Here is a 21123-nt window from a genome sequence, read left to right on the forward strand (position 1 = left end):
TTTGAATTCGCGACTCGTCATGTTTGTGTCATATATTTAAAAAAAATTATAATAAAATAATTTTTTTTTATAATAAAAAAATAATTAACTCGACAATTACGTTTATGCCTATTACCCATCAACCAAAAACATTGAGTCAATATAACATGTTATTGCCATATGTGGCTGACGTAATATATTTACAAGAGCGCCCATGAATATGCAGTCTTAAAACTGTGTTAAGAAAGAAAAAAAACACTATTTTTCTGTAAAATGAAAAAAATAATAATGTAACAATTTAACTATGTAAAAAAAAAAAAAAAACAAATCATCGCTCTGCCATAAAGAACTGAAGGCCGCTTTTCTTCTTAGTAGTTGGACAAGAACCAAGGCGATCCCTTTTATACCAATTAAAATTCGGTAAAACAATTTTGACTAATGAAAGAATTTATTTATTAGATAAAAGAAAATTTAAAAAATATTAAATTGTAGAAAATTTATGTATATCAATATTCAAAAAAGAGGAGTGTAATTACTCCTTCGATCTAATTGTATACTCGCTGAAACTTTAAGTGACAACTCTTATTTTTAGATGATTGATAATTCAAAATTTCTATGCTATAAATTCCATTAAAAAATATTGGAGATAAATTTGATTAAGAACATCAAATTTATACAAACTTCAGAGTTCTATTAGAAAATTAGAAAATGTAAAAGGTCTTGCACGAAACTTAAACAAAAAAGTTGTAGTAAAAATAAAATAGAAAAAGTAGATAATTCAAAATTACTATATATTTTTATTTCTAATAATTTAAAGACAATTTTTTAAAAGAAATATAACATGATTTTTTTATCATAATTAAAAGTAAAAAAACATAAAAAATACCAATTAATTACAACTATGCAACTGTTATTAATAGTGTCTTTCTTTGCAAATGATACCAAAATACTAATTATAGTTAAATATCATGATAAATATTTCAACTATAGTTAAAATCATAAAAGAAAGTATTGGATTTAACATAAAAATAATTTATTTTGTTAGGAATAATTACATTCCCCTCCCCTAAAGTTTGGTGTAATTACACTTAGACCCTTTATGTTTGAAAAATTACATTTAACATCTCCAAAATTTACTTCTGTCTAACAAATAAGTCCTTTCGTTAGTCAAAGTTCATTGAAATTGTTGATATTAACAAAAAAATTGAATAAAAATTGATATTTATTACTGACGTATTACAGGTCGAACAATTTTTTTTTCAACTGAACTACCGTTAAAATAGTGAAAATTTATCTCTTCACATGCATTAATATCTGAAGATATATGAAGGTAATTTGATCATAAAAAGATTTATCAAATTTGCAATAAATCAGTAATAAGTTAATCACAAGTAAATATAGACTTTTTTTCAATTTTTTGTTAATATCAGTAAATTCAGTGGATTTTAACTAACGGATGGACTTATTTGTTAGATGAAAGCAAATATCAGGAGTGTTAGATGTAATTTTTCAAATTATAAAAAAATTAGGTATAATTATACAAAATTTAAGAGGAGGTGAGTATAATTATTTTTATTTTTTATTATTGATTGTAATCCAATAAAAACCTTTAATGGGCTGGGTCATGGCAGATCTTGGAAGATCCATGTTAAATACTATCAAGTCAATTGGAAACGACAAGTGGGTTGTCGTTGTGTTAAAATTTTCATTAACATACGTATTCTGGAGTGGCTAGGCGGTAGGATAAGGACGCCACGTCCGCCCAACCCAATCAGAAAACGACCTTCCTCCCTGTCGTTTCCTCCCCAGTACCAAAACTAGAGTCGCATCGCATCAAAATTTAAATCAAATTGTGTAAATTATGTACTCGCAAAAATGATACGTATATTTTCACATACGAAAGAGTTCATTCGTGTGATTAGTCTAAGTGAAATATTATTACTATAAATATAAGTAGTTAAAAGTTAAGGTCAAATGTGCAATTAATCAACGCTTAACAATATTGTTCATGTGTATTTATACATATATAAATTATCAGATGTTGAATTGTATATGACGACACCATCATATATTGATCCGACGATATTTGGTGGCGTTAAAATTAATTCCTCAATATCCTCGTTCTATATCATGTAAAATTTATGAGTTAATTAATTTGAGTATCAAAAATATTAAAATTAGAAGTTATTCAATAATTCTAACAATGAATCACAAGAGCAAGTAACAAATTGCATATAAACTCAAAGCAATCCCATACAATGCAAATTTGTGAACAATTGAGTAGATGTGAAATGAAAAATTGGGTATAGATTCATAATTTTCAAGTGCAATTATATATATATATGTATATATATTCTTGAATCCTAAGGAAGAAAATGTACATGATTTTATCCTTTCTTGAACATAATTTTCCTTAATAGGTTTAATATAAATGCCTTATGTGAACTTTTAGTTTTGCTAATTGCTGTAATGATGTGTACATTAGGGGACAATCCAGTGGATTATAGGCTGTGGTTCAAACTTATGAGGGTGTGTGAGTGTGACGGGTGCGTATATATGTAAAATAAAAAGAAAAAAGAAAAAAGAAAAAAAAATTGTTGCAATGATGGATCACCTCATTATGCAATTGATCTGTGTCCATAAACCAAACAAAGACAAAAGATAAAAAAAATAATATCGCTTGTCCCTTTCCCAAGTTTTATTAAGGTAGAAATTTTGATAGTGTTGACATGGGGCCACCCTGAACTTCTTAAAATGACAAAAACACCCCTAAAAAGATATATATAGATTTGAGCCCGTATATCTTATAGTAGAATGTATCAACTTGAATCCGATTATATTTGAATTTGACGACGTGCATAATCTCTTCAATAGTTCGATTGTAGTTAGGTAAGAGGTCAATGATAAATTGAACAAGTAATCTATATACACACATATTCCAAATATTAGGTACAATTTTTGCTACTTTTGTTTTTTTCTTGAACACTAATTTTAAAACAATTTACTAATTTAAGTATATGTGAGCTATAATTAAGAATTTTCTATTGTTGTTCTAGTCGAACTTATACATACATGTATGTGCTTGAGGGATTTAAGAATTTAGATAGGAGCTAGAAAACATTGATACTTAATTTAAATTTGGACCTCAAATCAAGTGTGTGTATAATTGTGTGGAAAAATATAAATGAAAGTGATAGGTTATCAAGAGTCTCAATATCCAGAAAGCGCTACAGAATCCAACGGTTGAGGGATAGCCATCCGCGGAAACTAGCAGCCGCTGTCGCCCAATACTTCGGAATCTAACCCAACCACGCACCACTGTTGTCTCTCTCTCTTACACACACACACCACCCACCACTCTCTCATGCCCATCAACTCAACAAACCCAACTATAGTTAACTGCTCAAAAAACTTCACCCTCACTCTTTCTCTTCCCCAAGTCTCCACTTCCTCTTTATATATGCACCCTTCTTTCTTCTTTCCATCCCTGATACTCTCTCTCTCTGGCGCCCCCCCTCTCTCTAAGTTCTTGTTTCTTGCTGCCTGGGAGGCCTCTTCTTCAGTTTCTTCTCTAACATCTCTTTTAAACAACTGAAATCATCTTGATGTCCTGATAACTCAAGCAAGATATACACAAATATTGCTTGATTAACATCGTAAAGAGCAGAAATTACGAGAGATGAGTTGTAATGGTTGCCGGGTTCTTCGAAAGGGATGCAGCGAGAGCTGTATTTTGAGGCCCTGTTTGCAGTGGATTGAGAGCGTTGAAGCCCAAGGCCACGCCACTGTCTTCGTAGCCAAGTTCTTCGGCCGCGCCGGCCTCATGTCCTTCATCTCCGCCGTCCCGGAAAACCAAAGGCCTGGTTAGTATTTCACCAATTAGTGTCGTCCCATCTTGTAACCTGTATTGATGATTTAATCTGAAACCTGAAGCTGAACATGTGGGTTTATGTACAGCTCTTTTCCAGTCCTTGTTGTTTGAAGCTGCCGGGAGAACAGTGAACCCCGTAAACGGGGCGGTGGGGCTTCTCTGGACCGGCAACTGGCACGTCTGCCAGGCCGCGGTGGAGACCGTACTCCGCGGTGGCTCGGTGAAGTCAATTCCAGAGCTTCTAGGAGGTGCATCGGAGCCCGACGATGCTTCTGAGTGCACCGACATGTTCAGGCTCCAAGATCCTGGCCTCAGTTCAGAGCCCAAGGTGCAGAAACGTCGGCGTTCGCCGGACGAGCCGGCTAAGGTCATGCAGTTAGCTGATCTTGATCTCAGCCTGACGCCGGGTTTCCAGGACAAAAGAAGCAGCACGTTGCCTGAAAAGCGGCGGCCCGTAAGCCCGTCAATGTATTCCGAAGAATCTGTGACGACAACTTGTGGAGATCAGCCCGCAACCGAAATAAAGCTTCTCAACTTGTTTAATTGATCAACCTGTACTCAACTTCATGCTATCAGCTATAGCTTTTTTATTCTTTTACCGTTTTCTTAGTTTAATTTGCCCTGACGGGTACCCGGAATTTTACTCCGGCGAGGTTTTGTAAATCGCCGGCACAAGATTTCTGTCTTTAAAGGATGGGAAAATGAATGTTTCGCCGGCGATTAATCCTTTCTTTCTTACTAGCTTGTGTAATTCCTAATGAGTGTCGGACTTGAATAATTGAGTTGATTTCAACTTTTTCTTACTTTCTTGGCATCAACAGATGAGCAAAGGTTTCTTGCAGTACTGTTCTTTTATACTGTCGCTCCGAAATTGGATTTTAATTTTAATTATATTGTATTTCTTATTTTATTTTATATATATATATAATGTGTATAAAAATCATTTTATTAAATTTTATCTAAAAAAAATTATAAATATAGATTATATATATCTAAGGAAAGATTTTATATAGGTGATATGCATACGTGAAATGTAATAAAAAATATAATATGAATTGTAATAAGAAACAATTTGTTTCGCTCCCGAATCAAATTAGATTAGTGTGATATTTAATGTGGAATCTTTTATTTGTGTTATAATTAGCATGCGTTGAAATTAAATTTATAATTAAATTAAATTATGACTTAAAAAAAAAACATACAACACACATAAATGTTACAATACTATTTGTGTAACACAAAATTGTGACAATGTAACATTTGCGCAACACGAAATTGGAACAAAAGATCATCCATCTATTTGCCCAATAATTGTTTGAAAAAATTATGTGATAGAAAAAAAAGTTAACAACAATATAGTGTAATTCAGAATTATCAATGCATTTTAAATTAAAAAAAAAAGAAGAGTCCATCAACCTAAGTGGCCAAGGGAATATAGGCGTACGTAGGTAGGGTAGGAAGAAGGTCAAAAACTCTGTACCACCTCACAAGTGGTACTACGTCAATAACCATTTTATCATTTCTCTAATTTTTCTAATTATTTTAAAAATGTAGCATTCAAATCAGATTCAATTATATAATTTAATTATATTATAAGTACTATTTGACTTCTCTGTTATTAATATTTTTGAATGGTACATTAATAATTACAAATGATATACATACACACAAATATGATATAATTAATTCTGATTCAAATAAACTTGATTGGAGCTTATAAAATTTTCTTGCAAATCATTCAATTATTACATAAAACATAATTTATAGAGTGCAGATACAATACACTAACACTTTTTTCACAAAATTACAAAATCACTAAGAACACTTTATAACACCATAAATCAATGTAAAATTTAAAAAAATATAAAAAAAATAAGAATTTGATTGGATAGTTATTGTTTGTGGGAATAAGATTATACATCCATCCCAAACCTCTCGTTTTGGCGGTTGACTAAAAGATTTTTTAAAATAAAATTATGAAATTTATATGAATAAAATCGATAATATCTTCAACAACGGATACTAATAAAATCGCAAACTACATCGAAATTAATGTCAAAATTTGACTTTAAAGGTGTGCGGTGTGAGAATACGGATGATGCTGAGGAATGAAGAAGCAACCTAAAAAAATCTAGACTAGTTTAATTGGAAGCGTACCCTGTACTAGTTCCTGGCAACTTGGGGCAGGTCAAACCTTTGACCCAATCACACCTCAGATTGGTGTAGGAATTGCGTGGCAAAGGGGACAAGTACACTTATAAAAATAAGAAAACAATTAATTTAAAATATACTTGGTAACGGGTCCGAGTTCGGGTACGGATCTATATAAATGGATGTTGTGTTTGGCCCTTTTGGAGACCTTTTCGGGGGTAGAACAGCTTAATTTTGGTAGGGGCGAAGAGAGAGAGGGAGAGAGAGGAATTGGCTTCTGGGGAGTGCAAAGGGGCGTGCGTGAATCTTGGATTGTAATCAAATGGTCTGATGTGTATCCCTATAGTCGGAGCCGACACTTGGTTTTGTATTCTAGATGAACCTTACCGCACTCTAAATATTCCCACTTGGGTTTTTTTTTTTTAATTTTTAGTGTAAATTTTATTAATGCTGATTTAATATTATCTTAAAATTTTATGTCTTATAATATAATATGATGATATTTTAAAAATTAGTAACGTATTTATATAGTTAATTTTTGTTTAAACTAATTTATTTGTATATATTATAATAAGGACATTTCTTATAGGACGAAAATATGCAACATATATAAATATATATATATATATTATCTATGTTATTAAAGTAGAGGAATTTTTTTCCGCATAAGTTTTTAGATGATGAATGTAAGATATAGAATTTAAACAATATAAATCACACTAGTAATAGGATCAATACTGATTATTTCAAGTAATTGGATATATTCTTCGCACACCAATCTATAATATTTATTAAAGATGTGACCTCTAAAGTAATTAATTGAGTGTGCTTTTACCGTAATTATAAATTTATTTCTTGAGCTATTATAATAATAAAAAAATATATACTTAATATTATGGAAGCGGGCTCCATCAATTGAATGTATTTGTGGCATGAAAATCAATTATCTGAATGTTACTAATAGGTTTCACAAATAAGAAGCACGCTTTTAATAAATGACAATAGAATATGTTCGAAATAGAGTTTGGCCGAATTTGAGATCCATAATTTAAATTTAATTGAATCCAAGATCCGACCAGTCTCATTCAATATGTAATGTCAAGTTGCAATAAAAAAAAAAAAAAAAAAAGAATTGGGTAAGGACCAAAAACCACAGTTGAAGCAATAAGATATTGTGTATGTTAGGACAAAGAGATGAGATGGAAAGTGTGACGCGGATTTCACCACCGCTCCTTTTCATGGAACTTGCGCCAACCCTACCACGACAAATTTCCAAGCTTCTTGGTGCAGATGTAGCCTTCTTCCTCACATTTAAATTTAATTTAATTAATAATAAAAACACATTATGTAAACATTGTACTATATTTTAATCATTAATTATTGCTCTATTAAACAAGTGGGATCTGCACTAAAACCCATCCTACTTACAACATTAAACAAACCTAACCCACAATTCCTTGTGGTCGCTTTTGGTCTTTTTCGAATTGTCGCCATGTTCATCCGCTGTAATAACATTTGAGTTGAGCAAAGGTGTTTTTCTATATTTGTTTATTTATTTTTTATGTATTTCGTATTGAAATAACGTTATGTAATTAATAGTTTATTATTTATTTGTTGGAAATACAGATAAACAATCAACTCTTGATATTTAAAATTTTTTTATGTTGGAACGAGGTAATAAGTTATATTTACAAAAAGAATAACATGATTATATTTATATCAGGACAGATCTACAAATAAAAGTTTGAAGGAGCCGAAAAATTATACTTATATATTGAATTCACATTGTTGGGGATAATTAAAATAATTAAGGGGCCAATGTATATATAAAAAATATAGGGAGGGGGGTTGAATGTAGTTACAAAATTTGTGGATGAATGTATAAAAAAAATTAAAATTTATATATAGTTCTTGTAAATATATCTCAAATTTGATTGATAATTGGCATATGGTTTGTATTTAATAAATAAATTATAATTAATATGTTAAATATTAATATTAAGATTAAGTTATATTGACACTTCTAATTTTATTAAAAAAAAAAAAAAGATAATTACAGCTGCATTTCTAGAAGGAAAGAGGGGGTGTTACAATTATAATTTCAAGTATTTATAATTTTACAAAATACGGAAGGTATTTGTGTATTTTGAATTACCCTAATTTATCCTAATATTAAATAATTATAAATAAAATCCAGTATTTTGCAGTTCCATGAATGTTGTTGTTATAGATGAAATCCAATAAATATTTTGTAATTTATGTAAATGTCGTGACAGTGATGCAGAAACGGCGAAGTGGTTGTTGTTCCCAGTCATCTACTGACAGAATACTTGTAAATTGCAAGTGACGATCGCCGCTGGCGCACTGTTACGTTTGGCATCTCAAGTTCTAGCTTATAAATTTCCTGTGTGCTTTTCTCTTGTGTGGTCAAACATTTGTCTTATCAAACTATTTACGGAGGTAGTTTTACCCCAACTCTTTAGGGTGCTACAAAGATTCTTTAAATGTTTGTCTGAACTGGTCAAATGGTATTAAATGAGAAATGTGAAAGACTAACGTAGTTGGGAGTATCTGTTGATCGCTCCTATTAACTCAAGCAGTTTATGATAAGCATGTTTTATAATTTTTATCTCATACAGACTGTTACAGATACTTGTTCTCTATTATCATTTTATCACCTGTCAAAATGCATTTCTATGGAATGAAAATTCTAGAAAATCTGTTATATAGTTGAGTATCTATCTGTATTGATAGCTCATGATAACTCCAGAGTTTAATGCTGAAATTTCTAATGTTTGTTTGTCATCATGTGCAGAACCTATGTGGCCGGGGACCCAATGTTGTCAAACTTCTTGACATTGTTAGAGATCAGCACACAAAAACTCCTAGCTTGATATTTGAATTTGTGAATAGTACAGATTTCAAAGTTTTGTACCCTACATTGACAGATTATGACATGCGCTACTACATATATGAGCTGCTCAAGATGAGGCGAAATGACATTCAATGTTAAGTTCATGCTAAGTCGTTTTGCTTCCTCATCATTCTCTGTCACTTTTCTTCTTTTTATTACAAGAGGCAACACATAATCATCACTAATGGTGCACCTATACTGTTGGTGGTAAGAAAGGTGTTATCATATATACTTACTAAATTCAGGATGTGCCTTAGAGACCACTAGATACATGTTACAATATTTCATGTTTGATAGTAGTTCAAAAGACTAAGGTTTTCTTATGCTTCTGTAGGCACTAGACTACTGCCACACACAGGGGATAATGCACAGAGATGTCAAGCCTCACAATGTAATGATAGACCATGAGTTGCAAAAGCTTCGTTGATTGACTGGGGTCTTGCAGAATTTTACCACCCTGGCAAGGAGTATAATGTTCTTGTTGCTTCAAGGTAACATGCAACTATTAAGGCTAGTAGCTGATTAGAACTTTACCTGGATACAAACCTCTTCTCCATCACTCATATTTTCAATTATGTCGTCGCCTTGAGAAAGAGTTTTGATTTCATTGATAATGTCGCTGGGCCTTTGTTCTGTGATTTTTTTTACTTTAATTATTGTATTAGGTACTGGCTCAAATTCCTTGGATATGTGGAGCCTTGGTTGCATGTTTGCTGGAATGGTGAGGGTTTGCAGGGGTCTATTTCTGTGGGGTTTTTCTTCAGTGACCTCCTTCTTACATCTCCTCTTCGTGCTTCATATTCTTAACCCAGTTTTTCCGCAAGGAACCTTTCTTTTATGGACATGAAAACCAGGATCAACTTGTCAAAATTGCTAAGGTAAAAGTTTTGGCCTCCGCGCCAATGACTAAACCTTTGAACTTTATATGTGATTCTATTTCTCTAAGTAGTTAAAACTGGGATGTATATTTTGGTCGGATTTATAAAGAGCACAAAATTACAAACAAGTAAAGAGATCCAATGACCTGGTAATTAAATAAATATGTATTTATATATTTGCATGGAAGACAGAGTTGTATCCAGTGCTAATTCAAATGTTAGAGATGCAATGTTTCTGGCCTGAACTCTGTTTCTGTGGGTTCATTGACGTACAGAATTACCAAAAGAGACTTAATGATGTAGCTCTCCACATTGAAATTTTCTGGAACTAAATTTTTCGAAAGAAGGTCACATGACATAGTCCTGCCTTCCTCAGGTTTCTAAGTAATTTGCCGTCTGATATGAGACTCTCTGTCCAGGTACTTGGGACAGATGAGTTGAATGCCTATTTACACAAATATCGTTTGGAGATTGAACCTCAACTTGAAGCTCTCGTTGGAAGGTATGCTACGGGCTGATAACTCTGATTAAAACGCAAGTTTAACATTTTAATCACAGAGAATCTATCTGACAAGATGAACGCCTATCCTATTCAAGTGCTCAGAAAAAAAAACAGAAAAACATAAGTGTACCTTAGTTTGATACATTTGCACATAAAGTTGTCTACCTTTTCGTTTGACAGACACAGCCGAAAACCGTGGTCAAAGTTTGTCAATGCAGATAATCAGCATCTCATGTCGCCCGAGGTCTCTTATTTCCTTAACCCTGAAAAAGATTTAGACAAATCTCATCTACTTTTTTCAAATTTTTATTTTCTTTCTACACTGTTGCAGGCGATCGATTTCCTTGACAGACTCCTGCGCTATGATCATCAGGATAGAGTCACAGTAAGAGAAGCCACGGTAGTCTTATTAATGACTTCACTAAGACTTGTTTTTCTATTCTCAATGTTGTTCCTTTCTTATGGACCTAATCCCTGCTTTTCGCTTTCTTTCTCGCACTTTCATCCTCGACTAAACTGCACACATAATTCTCTCTGTTGTTCCTAGGCGCACCAGTATTTCTCGCAAGTGAGGGCTGCAGAAAATAGTAGGACTCGGACCCAATAGCCCGGCCGCCTTGTCCCATACACCATAACAGTGACTTCTGTTGTATTGCAACACATCCAGAATTGAGTCCCCCATTGTGCAGGATTTAAGATCAATCATGCAGAAATGTCTTTCGGACCAACCAGAGATCTGACATCATAGTAGTTGCGCTTTCTTTTCCAATTCAAACAAGTTCACATGTGTAACTCATATCTGATTCCAATTATTCTAAGGTGGTTTTCGTGACTTCCTTTCACTTTTGCTGTGGTTAGAAAGTGGGAGAGAGGACCACTTACACACTTCTGCATGCCGTCGGATCAACACATAATGTGTACTCCAACAGGCCCTTATGGGCGGCATCGCAAAGCCCCACACCAACACTTTAAAATTGCGTATTTGTATCTTTATACAACACGAAAATTGTTGTAATTGCATCCTTTTATAATATGCAGGTACTTAAATATATCTAAAAAATTTTTTAATTAATGCCTATCGTTTATCATTTCATCTAATATAATTCCTTCCCACTTATTTCCATATTTAAATTTAGACTATTATTTATTTTCCCGTGCATCGACATGCAATATTGTTTGTTTGTATTTTCATTTTCAGGTATCAATTTTAATGAAAAATATATGTTTTCAATTTATTTAGATTTTCATATTAAATAAGAATGTGTTTGGATTAGTTAATAAAATTATATTTTATATTAAATTATGATATTAAATTAATATATATTTTTTTAATTATTATTAAACATGCTATGATCCGAATTGTTTTCGAGGAAGTCGGAGTGTTAACATGTGCCAAACGTTTCAGGGCTTTGTTGATATATTCAGGTCTAATGTTTTGATATTTTATTCTGAATAGTTAGAACAATGTGCAAACAATCAAAGTCTTAGGTGAATAAGACATGTAAATTACATAAAAGTTAGTATAATATTCCTATATGATTCAAATTGATTATGATCTAATCAAACACAATTTAAATTAGAATTTTCTTGAGATATTCCCTTTTGCCACCTCGATTGATTATTTATTTGTAATAGCAACTTGAAATAAGACCAGCTCAATTATATATAGAGGCATGAACCATCATTTTTAAAGTTCCATTTAGATGGAAAAATTATGATATGAGACAAAAAATTAAGGGAGAGATCTTAAATAAATTCATATTTAATAAATTTAAAACTCATCATAATGACTCAAAAATACATTAAAATAAATAAAAAAAACTTGAAAATCATTGCAACATGGAATTATTCGCATAAACTCAATAGTTTTGTTATTATGCATTTTCGAAGTCCTTATTTGCAGATTTCTTGTTTCAAATACAACCTTAAAAATTTGACAACTGCAAAATAACATATCCATAGCAGATTGGATATTTTTTTTAATTATAAATCATATTGTAGATTTTATTACATTTAATGATAGATGCCACATGCATAAAAGTTATATGATTTAAGTAACGAAATTTATATGTTGCGTATATATTTAATGTAATAGATGATGCAGTGGAATTTACAGTAGAAGATTTTGAATGAAATACGAAAAGAACTAGTATCCTAAAACTAGTGAGAGTCGTCAAATTCTAGTACTCCTATTATCCTGTTAAATAAAATTCATAAAGAGACCAAAATTTTTGTGAATAAATCTGTTATAACAACATCAAGCAAAGCCCCGACAAGAAGGAAATACATAGCAAGAAAACAAAAACCTGGGAGACAAGAACCATATACCCCAATCTTTTCTTGGTAAACCACAGTAGTTGAATCAGTATCTTTTGCAGGAGAGTTTTGGGGTTTGAAGGGTAAATTATAGGGTAAATTGCAATGATTTGTTTCTTAAAATTTGGTATAATTACGAATAATTTTTTATTATTTGAAAAATTACCAAAACTCTTGATTTTAATGACCGTATAACCAAAATATGATTGTGGGCTAAGAATTATAATTTTATTTATTTTTCAAATTTTTTTTGATTTTTTTATGTACTAAGTGGATATATATATATATTCTTTTTAATTTTTTCATCCATCCCGTTTGATTTTTTTATATTTTTTTAAAATGAAAAAATATACAATAAGGACAAAGTTGATAATTTTATTAATCCATCAAAAGATTACTTAATTTCATTAAATATCAAGAGGTATTGATAAATTTTCAAATAACAAGAGGGTATTCGTAATTATGCTAAATTTGAGGGGATGTCATTGTAATTATACTTTATGTGTTTCCAATCGGGAGGTCGTATGGTCTAGCGTGGTGGGTGCCATTGGGTGGAACCGTGGAAGAAATAAGGCCGAGATCTCTTTTAGCCCGTATCAACAACAATACCTCTTGATGTTAGACATTAGACTTAATTATATAAATAAAATTATAGGTACATCTCTTGTTGGGATATGAATGGAATGTACCTAAGGAGCGTTTACGTAAAAATTTTCTATTGAATATAAAATATATTTATAATTAGAACAATCTCAAAAGATGTTTTTGTAGTTTTATAAATGACAAAGCTGTGTTTATGTAATTAAACTTTACTTTAAAATAAATTAATATAATTCACCGTCATTGGATTTTAATTCAAATTAACTTGGTTGTATATAAATTAATTACATGATATTTACTAATATATAATTGATAAAATTTAAAGAGAGCAATCAACTATACGATATATATTATAGTTATCATGTCATTAATTCGTCCCCAATTTAGATAAGAATTTTATCAAAGCAAAACAAGAAAAGGGACGTGTCCAAATTTATTGGTAAACGATAGAGTAGAGGCTACGGATTGTTTATCCAACACAGATCGTTTGAGAACATCTCGTCGGGTAAAACTCTTTTGCACACGTGAAATGCTAATAAATTATAAAACTCTTCCACCGCGCAGTGGGTCCATCGTTCAAGAATTCCTCAGCCGAATATACTCTTCTCTGTCTTCAAGAATTCCGTCTTTTTTTAACTCTAATCTCCTTTTTGTTCATTATGATATAAAGACAAGAGACGGGTTTCAATTATTCTTTTACTGTCGTCGGCCTCTTGTTGCTTTCTCCCTTAATATTTGCTGAATATGGATGTGGTGGAGCTTTTAGTGTTGTGTGTTCTGGGGTTTTCTGTTTTAGTGTTCTTGATTCTTGACAATCTTGTTGCGATCGAGGAGAGCAGAAGAACTTATCGTGAAACAGACAAAAGCACTGATCTTTTTAATGATTCTGAAAGCAAAACTAGGATTGGGTCTTCAGCAGTGGAATCAGTGAACGAGAGTTGTCATCAAGACGAGGAAAAGAGTGTCGGTGCTGCTGAAGAGGCTGAAAACAGAGTAACAGAAGAAAAAGAAACAGGAGTTCCAGTTAGTGTAAGGTCTGAGGAATCGGTTTCTTGCAGTGGGTTTAAGGATGATGTTTGTCAGAATATGGGAATCTGTGAGGATGATTGTGAAGGAGAAGAGGGATTGATTGATGATGATTGGGAGGGAATAGAAAGGACTGAACTGGAAAAGAATTTTGGTGAAGCAGTGGTTTTTGTGGGTTCTGAGAGCAATGCTGATCAGATTGCTGATGTGAAGTTGCAGTTATATGGGCTTCAAAAGGTTGCTCTTGAAGGGCCTTGCCATGGATCACAGCCTATGGCATTGAAGATTTCAGCTCGCTACAAGTGGTAATTTCATCAATTTTTACTCTATTTTCGAGGGTTAGTTGCATTTTACCCCAAAAGACAGCACTGACAGAAACGCGATCCCTGAACTTTTAAAAAGAAGCTCCGTGCAGGGCGACGTTGCCTTTTCTTTTTGGCCTGTTACTGTTTTCACGGAGAGCCTGTTGCATGTTTTCATTAATTGCTAGTTTTTACTTTTCTAGATTTGGTAAAGGATATTTATTACCTGCTTGTCTCTGTTGAATATGGAACATGTTTCATATAATATAGTACTACTTCATACTCGGCTAAAATTGGCTGTATCTGTTAATGAAAGGTCAGTGAGAATGTGATGATTGAAGAATTGAGCTGATAAGGTTATGCATCACTCGGTAGCGACTCTTTTAGTAATTTAACCCCAAGTTTACAAATTTTTAAACGCGCTAACGCTTATTTCTGCTTGGTTGGAGTCACGTATATAATAATATCTACATCCCTTCTGAGTCCAGCAAAGGTTATTAGTTTTCAATGATGAAATTCTTTAATGGCTGTACTGAGGCTGTCGTTAGTTGTTTAGACTATGTAACGAAGGAGATGGGAGCAGTTACACTGGATTAACTGAGAAAATGGTTCTGTAATATGACAGGAATGCTTGGCAGAAGCTCGGGAACATGAGTAGGGAGATGGCAATGGAGAAGTATATCGATGTTCTATCGCAGGCTGTTCCTAATTGGCAGGTGGACCAGAATTTCACTAGTTCAAATGAATTTTCCATTACAACCTAATCCCTCTTGGTATTTTCTGTGTTTCTTGGAGGATGCAATAAAAGTTTCCTGAATTTCTCTACTATGGCGCAGGGGGAACGTACGCAAACTATTCAAGATGGAGCAACTTCAGAGGATCTAACTATGCAGAAATGCTGAAGCTGAAAGATAAGCTATATAGGATGTGAATCTACCTTTTGTTTTTGTTAGGACAGTATATATTAAACATCCAATTATTTCTTTGGTAAATTGGATAAGACAATGTGGATTTATCCATTTCTATATTCATTCTGATATCTTAAATCTCCCCAGTAATCTGGGAACAAAAATATATGACAATGATTTGTCTTAGACGAATTTCTGCTTCTGACATGCCGGACCTTTCTACCGTTATGTGTTGCTGAGGCAAATGATTTGCTTAAGGTTTACATTGTTAAGACGGGAAATGTTTTGCGCTACTGGTTGTTTGTCTATGTATAAAATGTAATACAAAATGCGATACGAATCTGCAATAGAGTATTTAACTCAAATCCTTGCATTATAACTGTCTTTGCTTGTGATCAAGTTCACTGCAGTTCTCAGTTTATCTTTAGTGAAACCATGTCTTTGTTTGTTGTGTTTGATAGTTTGTGACTCGTCCATAATTGACCGCATCCAATGAGGTTAGACGCTTGTTTGTAAGCTTTGCAAGAGAAATATGTTACAGAGGCGGAGGCCTCGTGAAGAAATTGGTTTTGAGGTTGATGCGGCATAAGAGATGGCAAATGGGCCGGGCAGGTGTTGTTTGGACCTATCTTGAATAGGATGAGTTCAAGGTGGGTCTTGAAACTTGCCCAAACTCCTAGAATTAATTGGAAAAACCCAGAAGAGCATCTTAATAGCTTGAATAGCCTTGGATTCATGTAATTCATGCTCAGATCAGACTGACAGGATGAAATATGATAATATACTAGATCTCCTCAACAGTCATATTAAAACTAAATCAATAGTCCATAGTGAATCATAAAATTCGATAAAATTTATAAATATCTAACCTCTAGATAGTAGGCACAATATTTATTGTTTTTACTTTTTCTCTCGAGTTTCACCTTCATTTAACCTTATTAATTTAAACATCTAACGGCTATAATAAAAAATTTTCTTGCATTGTCGCACCTAAACTTGTGATTGCGGCAGGGGAATTTTCTTGTCGCACCTAAACTTGTGATTGCGGCAGGTGAGCCCGAGTGAACTCGGACCATCCTACTTCACACAACGTTCCACTTCGTCCCATCTTATAGCAAGAAATTGGAAGTCATAAAGCCCGTGGAGACTTGCAAACACGAAAAGTAAGCAGCGTGCTGCTGTATTCTTGACACGTTACGCCACACTCTATTACACACACCTCACACCACAGCCACACAAAAACCCAACAAAAAGTGTAAATCTTTCTCCAGGATAATCCTACTTACAGATGGGGCCAAGAAAACCTGTGGATTCAAAGCAAAACACTCCGCCGGGGCCACCCCAATGTCCAATCAGAAAAGGAAAAAAACACAAATATTAATTTCCCTCCACGTAAAAGAAATTTTGAAAAAGGAAAATCTTGCACTAATAAGCAACCACTTCCTCCATTTTTAAGATTCCAGGAGCTCTCCTTCATCTTCCTACCTTTCCAGGTAGCAGACATGCTTCGATTAAACCTGTATTGTTCCATAGTCCCGATTCCCAGACAGGCCAAGATTGATGTAAGAAGCTTCAGCTCATTACTTGAGTATAAAAGAGGTCATGGAAGGATGGGTGTCAGGCTCAGGGCCCTGAAAGATGAGATGGGCGGAGGCAAAGGTGGAGGAGCTCCAGGTCAGAGTTGGGAACCTGGATTGGAATTCGAGGTGCCTTTTGAGCAAAGGCCGGTAGGTTTTAATTCATCTAAACATCATGAAGCTAAGATCACATAGAAATGTTGTAAATTCTTGTTTTGGGGGGTTGAAGTTGAGAGTAACGGAATCAGGTGATGATAAACAGGTGAATGAGTATTCATCTCTGAAAGATGAGAGTCTGTACTCGTGGGCTGAGCTGGGGCCTGGATCGTTTTTCCTGCGACTTGGGGGACTATGGCTGGTCACTTTCACAGTCCTGGGCGTGCCTATTGCAGCAGCTAGCTTCAATCCTTCAAAGGTACGTAGTTTGTGTTTTTTCAGAATTTTCTCTTTTATGTTGGATGAAATATATGTATTCCCTGCTACGGAAATTCACGCAGAAATTTTGGACGGTAATTAGCAACAAATTCAACTATTTTATAAGAAATTTATATCGTTGCTAATGACATTATTTCTTGAGCGTCAGAAAGAACTAATAATTTTGAATGATGCAGGATCCTTTACGCTTTGTTCTAGCTGCTGGTACGGGAACTCTTTTTCTTGTTTCGTTAATTGTCCTAAGGATTTATCTGGTACGTTCTAATCTTCTTACTGGAAATTATTACTACTTTTTTGTGAATCCGAGAATTTCTATTTGAAATCTTATTATTTCTAAAATAAATGACATAATTTCTGTAAATATATTAAATGGAATAACAAATATAATAGAGTTTGAAATAGAAAATTTATTTTCAGAGCCAACATAAAACTTAGGGGGTGTAAACGAGTCGAGTTTGAGCTCGAATCATATGTAATGATCTCGAGCTCGATCTGACGAGCTCATCGAGCTTGAGCTCGAGCTCAACTCCCCCGACTTAGAAGATTCCTGTTAGTTCATTCGCAACTTGAGACATTTCCTCTAGGCAGATTATTGGGTCAAATTTTGGACATAAATTGATCTTTTGGTTTAACTTTGTAAAAATTATGGAAGGAACAGTAGTTTCCAAATAATTCATTTCAATTTTCTGTTATTTCCACCTATGTGTTATTTTTACAAAGCAGAACCAGAAGGAGAAGAAACTAATCATATGTGCAATTTCATGTTTTCATGATGACAATTTTATCTCATAACTTATGGAAGTGATGATAAGCCTAATAAAATCCTCCATCGAAATGATTTTTCAAAAAATTTCTTACTCAAATCAAGTTCTGTCGAACAAAACTAATTATAAAACAAAAATTCTTACCCAAGTCATATGATTTGTCATTTTCCTTGAATTGTACACCAATCACACGACAAGTATGTTGCACTTGATATATAATTCGTTCAAATCAGACAAAATCGACTGTCCTCTTCCAGGCCTCACATTCTGTTTTGCATTTGACAGGGATGGAGCTATGTTGGTGATCGGCTTTTATCAGCAGTCATACCATACGAAGAAAGCGGATGGTATGACGGTCAGATGTGGGTAAAACCACCGGAGGTTAGCACCTTCTCGTCGATATATTGCTACCCAAAGTTAACTCTTTTAGTGAAGAATGGAAATCAGACTCTACCGAGCACTAAATGAACAAAGAAACAGAATGGAGCATTTGTAATCATTGATCACTGATCATGTCATTTCTTTTTATTTTATCCCTTTTCCCTGCAGATCCTTGCTCGTGATAGATTACTGGGCTCATACAAGGTACAAATTTGATTTGTTCTGTTGAATTATCAAAATGACTTGTAGAATACCGGCATGCATAAATGTTTAAACCATTAGAAAGAAGAATCGTTTAATTCTCGAACTAAAATTTAATACCAAAATGTGCTGATTGTATGACACGAAAATACGAGCAAACCAATCAATTAGTGTGTTTGGGATCAGAGTAGCATGTTTCTTGGCATAAAGAACTGTGGTTTATGCATATAGGTCAAACCAGTCATCAAGTTGCTGAAGCAGACGCTTGTCGGTACAGGAGCCCTGCTCGTTGCTGGAGTTTCACTATTCATTTTCGCTACGCCAGTAGAGGACTTCATTAAGACGACCTTCGCCCAGAAAGAGGACCCGTCCGACGTTTCAGCCTCAAAGATCAGCACAAAGTTCAACATAAGGTATCATGAGACTTCAAATCCATCAACTGAGTATGCATGCATAACAATTACATAAATTGCAGGAAGGAGGAGCTGCTGAGATTGCCAGTTGACGTGAAGTCCGATGACGACCTAGCAGCGGCAGCAGCAGAGGCTGCTGATGGCAGGCCGGTCTACTGCAGAGACAGGTACTACCGCGCATTGGCAGGCGGGCAGTACTGCAAATGGGAGGACCTGCTTAAGTGATTAACAAAAATGACAGCTAAAAGTTTTCACGGGTTCATGTACAAGGTTAGGGACCCGTATTTGGTGGAAGCATCGATGGAGCGTTTGATACACATGTAGGGGAATATATATATATATATATATATAGATGTATCAGTGTTAGAAAGAAATCCAATTCCAAAGATAAGGAAACTTCTTAATTAATTTTTGGATAAAGAACATCTGAATTCTTGTATCCCTCAGCAATCAGTATGGATTTATTGAAGAACAGCAATGTGTCAAAACTCGGACCGTTCTACCGGTCTGACTAGATAACTGCTCTTGGTCCACCGAGTCTTCTAATTCTGCAGTTGCTTTATGATACACGAATTAAGTTAAAAAAAAAATCCACCAAAAATTATAATCTGGTTGGAATTTGGGAGTTATGTGTGGGGCACATGACGAATCTCATAAGAAAAAATTTGCAGTTTTCAACGGATTTTGGTCTTAATGTCATTTTTCTAAAATTGCATGATTTAATTGTTAAACCGAATTCCAACATAATTAATTAAAGTTGCCTATTTTTGTAATTGTGTACTCAAAATTGTGTTTTCTTTTTCTTGTAATTATTTGGTTATTAATATATTAATATTAGAATTTATTTAAAAAAAATTGAAAGTACAAATATATTTTTTGTTTTCTGGGAATAACATTCATTAGTACATCATTTAATAATACAGTCAAATTCAAATAAAAATTCAAGATATCAATATTTTTAAATTATCGAGCATATTCGAAGTAAACAAAACAAGACAATTACAATACTCTCGCATATGTGGAACTGAAACTCAACCTCAAAATTATAAAATCTCCACAAAACCCAAAATTGGATAAGAAGATAAGTCAATAATCCTCGTAAATTTAATTGGCATCACATTGGTCTAGCCATGATTTCCTCGGCAGTTGACACCTAATGCCAAGAACTGACACACCTTCGCAAACGTGGCGCCATTACACATACCATCAAACCTTATAAAATCCAAACAATAACCCTGCTCGTGAAAACAAACCTCAAATCCCAGTGAATATAGCAAGGAAAAACGCACAAGGCCGGAAATATGGATAAGAAGCAAGAGAACGAAAAGAAGGTGAATTTAGAAGGGCTACCAGTGGAGACAAGCCCATACACGCAGTACAAAGACGTGGAGGATTACAAGAAACAAGGGTATGGAACGCAGGGCCACCTCCAGCCTCAACCTGGCCACGGCGCCGCCGGATCCACCGACGCCCCCACCCTCGCCGGTCGCAGCGGCGTCGCGGATCCGCGGGATCAGCTCTCCGCCACCGATGCCATTAACCGCCAAGGCGTTCCTTAGTCTCTTTTGGCAGTTGTATTTAACTTGTAAGGTTTTCGTTTAGATATTTGAGTGTATCTTTATTATTGTGCTGTCTCCTTTTATTCTATTTTTCTAAAAAAAACATCCATATTTACCAGCAAATTACCACATTCAAATACGCAATACAATATTATAAGAAATTTAATATTTTTGAATCAAACCAATAAATTGATAAAAATAAGGAAATAATTGATACCTTAACCTCACTCGTCAAAGAAAGGAATATCTGAAATAATTGCATATTAGAATTTGAAAGGTTTACTTTTTTTTTTTAAGTAAAATTAAGGGATAATTATATTTAGGTTTGTTTATAACTAATAAATAA

At 33.8% G+C, this 21123-nt stretch overlaps 4 protein-coding genes and 1 pseudogene across 4 annotated transcripts; all 5 read left to right on the forward strand.

The window, feature by feature from the left end:
• LOC105176198 (LOB domain-containing protein 37-like) lies at positions 3448-4670 on the forward strand. The gene is made up of 2 exons (XM_011098929.2): positions 3448-3842; positions 3937-4670. Exons 1-2 carry the CDS (start codon positions 3659-3661, stop codon positions 4395-4397), a joined length of 645 nt encoding a protein of 214 aa, XP_011097231.1. The 5' UTR covers positions 3448-3658; the 3' UTR covers positions 4398-4670.
• LOC105176320 lies at positions 7201-11084 on the forward strand (annotated as a pseudogene).
• Positions 13764-15794, forward strand: LOC105176199 (acyl-CoA-binding domain-containing protein 3). The gene is made up of 3 exons (XM_011098930.2): positions 13764-14542; positions 15165-15255; positions 15376-15794. The coding sequence occupies exons 1-3, from the start codon at positions 13956-13958 to the stop codon at positions 15439-15441; spliced, it is 744 nt and encodes a 247-aa protein (XP_011097232.1). The 5' UTR covers positions 13764-13955; the 3' UTR covers positions 15442-15794.
• LOC105176200 (uncharacterized protein ycf36) lies at positions 16855-19692 on the forward strand. The gene is made up of 7 exons (XM_011098931.2): positions 16855-17174; positions 17287-17439; positions 17636-17713; positions 18509-18604; positions 18773-18808; positions 19037-19218; positions 19281-19692. The coding sequence occupies exons 1-7, from the start codon at positions 16950-16952 to the stop codon at positions 19441-19443; spliced, it is 933 nt and encodes a 310-aa protein (XP_011097233.1). The 5' UTR covers positions 16855-16949; the 3' UTR covers positions 19444-19692.
• On the forward strand, positions 20453-20900 carry LOC105176201. The gene has a single exon (XM_011098932.2). The coding sequence runs from the start codon at positions 20520-20522 to the stop codon at positions 20775-20777; it is 258 nt and encodes an 85-aa protein (XP_011097234.1). The 5' UTR covers positions 20453-20519; the 3' UTR covers positions 20778-20900.

The sequence above is a fragment of the Sesamum indicum genome, linkage group LG13 (assembly GCF_000512975.1).
Source record: "Sesamum indicum cultivar Zhongzhi No. 13 linkage group LG13, S_indicum_v1.0, whole genome shotgun sequence".
Classification (NCBI taxonomy): Eukaryota; Viridiplantae; Streptophyta; class Magnoliopsida; order Lamiales; family Pedaliaceae; genus Sesamum; species Sesamum indicum.

Bases quoted from the DNA above. Each gene is read 5' to 3' on its own strand.
- LOC105176200 (XM_011098931.2), top strand. From the start codon at position 16,950: ATGCTTCGATTAAACCTGTATTGTTCCATAGTCCCGATTCCCAGACAG. The intron at 17,175-17,286 runs GTAGGTTTTAAT...GATGATAAACAG, and splicing joins TGCCTTTTGAGCAAAGGCCG to GTGAATGAGTATTCATCTCT. The intron at 17,714-18,508 runs GTACGTTCTAAT...TGCATTTGACAG, and splicing joins TTGTCCTAAGGATTTATCTG to GGATGGAGCTATGTTGGTGA.
- LOC105176201 (XM_011098932.2), top strand. From the start codon at position 20,520: ATGGATAAGAAGCAAGAGAACGAAAAGAAGGTGAATTTAGAAGGGCTA.
- LOC105176199 (XM_011098930.2), top strand. From the start codon at position 13,956: ATGGATGTGGTGGAGCTTTTAGTGTTGTGTGTTCTGGGGTTTTCTGTT. The intron at 14,543-15,164 runs GTAATTTCATCA...GTAATATGACAG, and splicing joins ATTTCAGCTCGCTACAAGTG to GAATGCTTGGCAGAAGCTCG. The intron at 15,256-15,375 runs GTGGACCAGAAT...ACTATGGCGCAG, and splicing joins AGGCTGTTCCTAATTGGCAG to GGGGAACGTACGCAAACTAT.
- LOC105176198 (XM_011098929.2), top strand. From the start codon at position 3,659: ATGAGTTGTAATGGTTGCCGGGTTCTTCGAAAGGGATGCAGCGAGAGC. The intron at 3,843-3,936 runs GTTAGTATTTCA...GTTTATGTACAG, and splicing joins CCCGGAAAACCAAAGGCCTG to CTCTTTTCCAGTCCTTGTTG.